The sequence below is a fragment of the Nanorana parkeri genome, unplaced genomic scaffold, assembly GCF_000935625.1.
Source record: "Nanorana parkeri isolate BGI_ZX_2015 unplaced genomic scaffold, ASM93562v1 scaffold1691, whole genome shotgun sequence".
NCBI lineage: Eukaryota > Metazoa > Chordata > Amphibia > Anura > Dicroglossidae > Nanorana > Nanorana parkeri.
In genome coordinates this window covers 239,747-246,249 of record NW_017307959.1, presented here as the reverse complement: position 1 = coordinate 246,249, position 6,503 = coordinate 239,747, and the positions used below count along the sequence as shown (strand labels likewise).

Here is a 6,503-nt window from a genome sequence, read left to right as displayed (position 1 = left end):
CCCCCCGAGGAGGGCAGTGATGCAGGCCGTGGGCAACGCTTCCCAGCCAGGTGAAACCCTGCAGCCTCCCTCTGAGCTGTTATCAGCCATCAGGGCCGTCCCCTCACACCTATAATCCACCATAGAAAGGCATTGAGGAATTCCCACTAGGAGTACACAGAACAGGAAATGTAGAGTAAGAATGGTTAAGACAGTCTGACTTGTCATTGGAGGCAGCAGGTTACCAGGATATATCACTATGGATTGTGGTATGGGAGATGGGGCAGCGGAAGAGGTAGAGTCAGGCTTGCGCACCTGTTCTAAGAAGGCTGCACAGACTCAGTATGGGCACCTGGACTGAAAGCACGACAATGTCACCAAATCTAAAAATGGCAATGATCCTCACCTGCGCCACAGTTTAACCTATAGGGGACCTGATCAACAGCACCCCTGCTGGGGTGCTAATCCTGCAGTTACCAAGCAGACAGGAAGGCTGCTAGGGACAAGCCCTGTCCAGCGGTCTTTGCAACACCTAAGAGCATATTCCCTGTCTTCAGGGGCAGGGTTCCACCATGTGAGTGTACAAAGGCCCTGGATCTGTAGACAACCCTATGAACAGGTTGTACTGCGTGCTTTCGTAAGAGCCTAATGCAGCCAAGAACCCAGAGGGCAGCATTACAGGGTGGCCCCGCTTCGTCCTGGCAGGGTCCAGATACATCCCCCTTAGAGCAAAGCAGAGAATTAGCCGATCTGAAAGCTGCAAAAAATGAACCCGACTGCAGCAACTAAAGAATCTTGCAGATAATAAAATATCATGATAAAAACCTAACGAGTAAAAACAGGAAATTTGCTTCTCCCACAGCAGAGAGAAGACTGATTCTCCTAAGGGAACTAGCTAAAAGCTGATGCATACTGGGAATGCAAGGGGTTATAGTGGACAGTCCTTACATCATTGCCAGTGTCCAGTACCCTGAAGGAAGCAGCATAACCCAATGTTCCTTAATACTTCCTGTGTCCCATAATGTACCATTAAGAAAAACGACTATGGTTGTGCTTTACTGCTCTCAGTTTAGAGTGCATTTCCCCTTTTTGGAGACAAACTAGGACAATACCTACTTTTTATATGCATAAAACTTAAAACAAATATTTCAAAAAATCACTGCATACATTTTTAAGTGCTTTTACTTGCTTAAAAATCCTTCCCAACTTCCTCCTGTATAATATTATAGGGAAGATTTGTTTAATCTAACTAACCCTGTACGTACTGTGCTGGCAGATTTCATTATCGGTTGTAAACTAGATTTTAACATGTCCTAACAAGAGATATACCCACTTTTGCAGCCAAACTCCGATAACGCCTATTTTATATTTGTTACATGTTCCCGATCACTTTAAAAAATGCAGTTTAGACTTATGTTCTTTGTGCTAACAGCAAGACTGTAAAATCCTACTTAGCTCTCAAGGTCTTCAGGGTGTTTGGGGGAGTTTGGTTTCAAATTAACCATGACTGGTTTCATCAGCACCTGTAAACAAGATGAGCAGGACTGTCTGTCTTAATGGATTAAAGCCCTGGAGACATTGTATATTAATGAGGGAGAGCTCAGCCTGTCCGGAGTCTTTCTATAAGGACAGGCAGTTCCCTTTTATGGAAATTGAGAGAGAAGCTTGCAAAGAGCTACTAAATGGAGACATCTAAAAAAGGTAGGAAATATTTTTGTGTAGGTAGTCTGTGTGAATAGTAACACATACAAAAGGTATTTGTACAAAGAGGTTTTCTCAATTTTGACTGCAAAAGTGGAAATACACTTTTAAGACATAGAAGCATTCTATGATAATGAGAGGAAGCTTAGCCTGTCCCTTTACTTTCAAACTGCCCATAGTAACTTGCAATGTGCACAAAAAAGGCAGACAAAGAAAAATCTAAATGTAAGAAATATTAATAAAAAATAAAAGGAACTGAAACAATAACTGTCAGCTGATTCCCAAAATCAATACAATGTGACTGAGAACTAATTTCAGCAGATTTAAAAAACTGGTATCTCTGGAGGTGAAGTGTGTTTAGGATCAAAATGTTACTCATCAGGAAACTGAATTTTTGCAAGGGGGAGGGGTAGCGATCGTACCTAGTTTACAGACTAGAAACTACTTTGTGCACCTATGAGTATGCCATATGCCTTGGGAAGAGGACGACTAACCACCAGAACTTTTTTTTCTTATCTCGTTCAGCAAAGTCTTTCACACGGAACACAGCGAGGGAAACCCAAACACTATACGTGAATGGAACCCGAGAGCTTCACATCATTTAAAAGGCTTTCCAGGTGTATTGGTACACCGGGTGAGAAGAGGGCTTATAAGTCCTCAGCATGGCAGATACAGTGAGGAAAAAAGTTATTTGACCCCCTGCAGATTTTGTAAAACTTACAAAGAAATGAAAGGTCTATCATTTTTATCATAGGTGTATTTTAAATGATAGAGACAGAATATCAACCAAAAATCCAGAAAAAACACATGATACAAATGTTAGAAACTGAGTTGCAGTTCAGTGAGTAAAATAAGTATTTGATCTCCTACCAACCAGCAATAATTCTGGCTCCCACAGACTGGCTATGTGGTACACAGATTAGTCCTGTCAAATTAAGAAGGTGCTCTTAACGATAACAAAAGACGCCTGTCCCCAGAATCTTTCTTCCATTCAAACCTCACCACCATGGGCAAGATCAAAGAGCTGTCAAAGGACGTTAGGGACAAGATTGCACAAGGCTGGAATGGGTTACAAGACTATCAGCAAGGTGAGAAGGAAACCAACTATTCGAGCGATTATTGGCAAATGGAAGGAATACAAAATAACCATCAATTGCCCTTGGTCTGGAGCTCCATGCAAGATTTCGCATCATGGGGTAAGGATGATCATGAGAAAAGTGATAGATCAGACCAGAACTACACGGGAGGATATTGTGAATGATCTCAAGGCAGTTGGGACCACAGTCACCAAACAAACCATTAGTAACACAATACACCACCATGGATTGATATCCTGCAGTGCCTGCAAGGTCCCCCTCCTCAAGAAGGCACATGTACAGGTCCGTCTGAAGCTTGCCAATGAACATTAAATGATTCAGAGAAGGATTGGGAGAAAGTGCTGCAGTCAGATGAGACCAAAATTGAGCTCTTTGGCATTAACTCGACTTGCTCTGATTGGAGCAAGAAAAATGCCGACTATGACCCTAAGAACACCATCCCTACAGTCAAGCACGGAGGTGGAAACATTATGTTTGTTTTGGGGCTGCTTCTCTGCTAAAGCTACAGGCTGACTGTCGTATTGACGGGCACGGCCATGTATTGTAAAATCTGTAACATCTTGGATGAGAACTTCCTTCCCTCAGCCAGAACACTGAAGATGGGTCATGGATGGGTCTTTCAGCATGACAATGACCCAAAACATACCGCTGAGGCACCAAATCAGTGGCTCAAGAAGAAGCACATTAAGATCATGAAGTCTCCAGACCTTAATCCTATAGAAAATGTAAGAAAGGAGCTGAAACTTCAAGTTGCCAAGCGACAGCCAAGAAACCTTAAGGATTTAGAGAAGATCTGTAAAGAGTGGACCAAAATCCCTTCTGAGATGTGTGCAAATCTGGTAACCAACTACAAGAAACATCTTACCTCTGTGCCTGCCAACAAGGGTTTCTCCACCAGTACCAAGTCATGTTTTGCTTGGGGATCAAATACTTTTTACTCACTGAACTGCAACTCGATTTATAACATTTGTATTATGTGTTTTTTCTGGATTTTTGGCTGGTATCCTGTCTCTATCATTTAAAATACACCTATGATAAAAATAATAGACCTTTAATTTCTTTGTAAGTGGGCAAATTTACAAAATCTGCAGGGGATCAAATAATTATTTTCCACTCTGTATGACCATCTCAGAGATACCGCCATCTCTCTGAATCTGAACTTTAACTGGCATACTGCTAAAACCAGCAACTAAGCATCGATATACCCTGCAACTTTGTCACTGGCAATGTATTTTCTATTTTGCTCTGATACTTTCAGCAGAAATAAGTGAGATTTCCCTATTTACTTAGGTTCTCATTTTGAGCAATCGTGTAAAACGTTACGTTTTTACATGCTGAGCCATAGTTTCATGATTATAATTTTACACGGTTAAATGGTAACCTGTATGTCAGATAACAGAATCAACATCCTTGCAAAACCACCTTGAGTAGGGTTTTCAGTAAGGGCCCTTTCAGACTTGTGTTTTTTCCTGATGCAATTCCATTTAAATAATGAAAACAAATAAGGTAAATTATTTGTTTTAACACAATGACATGCAATACAATTAGCACTGTAAAGTGCTTTAAATGCATAGCAATGCCCATTTTAATGCATTACAAATTGACACTGATAAACATGGGGTAAAAAATGCATAGGTGTAGGGTGGGCCCAGAATGTTTATTGACCATAGATATGTACAAGTTAAAAAACACATTCATAGTGATACATACCACTAAAGTACGCAAACATAAGGTACTTGCTGGAGCCCGGGGATCCAAGGCAGCTTGCAGGTCCCAGACCTTTATTTTCCTGAAAAATAAGTGGTCTATGTAATTCACTTGTAAAATGAAATCCTTTAATGAGAAAAACATTTAAATATGCAATATTACATGGCCAAGCAGAGGAAGCACTTGATGTGGTGTCGTTCAGTGCTCGATGTTCAGCGATGGCAGCCCTGCTCTGCGGTCAGTGAATGCATTGTGCAACTAATCCTATGAAAAAAAGGCAATCCCACACTGGCTACTAGAGTTCTTAATGGTGCTGCAGTTTGCATACAAAAAAAAAAAAAGAAAAGTTCGGCATTTTTTCCACTTATTACAATTATGCATCTTGATATATGTACTTTTTAAGTAAATCCTTCTGCACTTGCTTAACGATGCATTCAAGACAAATTTAGAAACTCAGGAGTTGCTCATCGTAAAATTCTTTCCTCAGACTCCATTAAGGTTTGTTGCATTAGTTTATACTGCCACCCACAGGAGGAATGAACACTGGTAAGCAAAAAAACTGCAGGCTAAGCCAGGTAATCCTTACTACTATTTGCATGCCTCAGTTTTGAAGCAAAACACTACAGAGCGGATGATCATAAAGACAGGAGGAGTGGGACCTGTGTCCCTCAATATACTCCAGGAAAAGAATTTTAAAGAAATCTTTAATTCTTTCTCATCCCTTAATGGACACAAATACTTTGGTCTTTGGGATGCCCAAAAGCAGACCAACTGAGGGGTAGGTAACACCGCAAACAAACATTATCTGGCAGAAGAAAGCAGAGAACTGGGGACTACCAGCAGCTTAAAGAGTCGCCTGAAGGACATTGCGCCCAAAGCTGGCATCAGAGGAAGCCGAAACGTCCACTTAGTAGAACTTAGAGAATGTGTGAACCAAAAGGCCAGGTAGCAGCCTTGCAAATCTGGGTAACTGTTGCTTAATACCAAAAAAGCCACAAAACAAAAATCACAGATTTAGTTGAGTGCACCTTGACATTAGAGTGGAACCTGATCCTTGAGACCATAAGCTTGATTGATGGTCTGAGCCCCCTAGAGATGGAGGAAAGTGCACAACGCATAGGAATTAGTCTTTCTGAAAGAAGCAATGGCTGAGAGATGGCATTGCTCGAACCAAATCCAAACAATTTAGGAAGATTTTCCTTTTGATGAATTTGAGACAAAGGAACAGAAGAACAATGTCTTGGTTATAGGGAGAGGAATGGAAGAACAATGTCTTGGTTATAGGGAGAAGACTGGAACAACAATGTCTTGGTTGAGGTGAAAGATAGAAACATATCTACAAGAAAGAAAGAAATCTACAGCAATGCCTAGGCCTCAACACCAAAAAAAAAAATATCTCATTTTTGGTGTGCTGACCATTTGCATCATGTTTTTATGGTGTCACTTCTGGCTGCGCACCCTCTATTAGGCACAAAAAGGTGCCCAGTAGTGCAGAATCTGGATACAGTACTCTAGGCGGACCACTAAGCGGAATAGCTGCAATCTGAGACAAACTTGAGTAACAATGGAAAGAAAGCAAAGGAAAAAAAAAAAAAGTAAAAGGTTTAACAGGGGAAAAAATAAAAAAGGAGAGCTGAAGAAGACATCCATCCTCACAGGGCACTAGCAAGTAGTGGGGCTACCTCCGCAGTGCAAGGCATAACTTGTTTTTTATCTAGGGGCGCAAAGAAAGCATACTTATATGATCCTCAAGGAGGATTGAAAGGAAGGCAGGCCGAGGTAGTTTTGAGTACACAACCTCTCTTATACAGAACCAGGAAGGATTCATAACAAGACAGGCCCACTAGTTCAGAAACATGTATGGCCGAGGTGAGGGCCACAAGGAAAACCATCCTTATGGGTCAAAGTAGAGTAGAATATTTCCTCTATATTAAAAGGGAGACCACTGAAGCACTGTAAAATGACCAGATTCAAATGCCATGCCATTTGACAGGGGAGCGCCATGGAGGAAGAGGGGAT

The 6,503-nt window shown here is 41.3% G+C and overlaps 1 protein-coding gene across 1 annotated transcript in view; it reads right to left on the bottom strand.

The window, feature by feature from the left end:
* Nucleotides 1-6,503, bottom strand: part of LOC108799316 (F-box/WD repeat-containing protein 11-like) — a 55,708-nt gene that overhangs the window by 14,230 nt on the left and 34,975 nt on the right. The window contains exon 9 of the mRNA XM_018571168.1: nucleotides 4,488-4,566. Within this exon, the coding sequence (XP_018426670.1) occupies nucleotides 4,488-4,566 (79 nt within the window). The remainder of the gene's footprint in view (nucleotides 1-4,487; nucleotides 4,567-6,503) is intronic.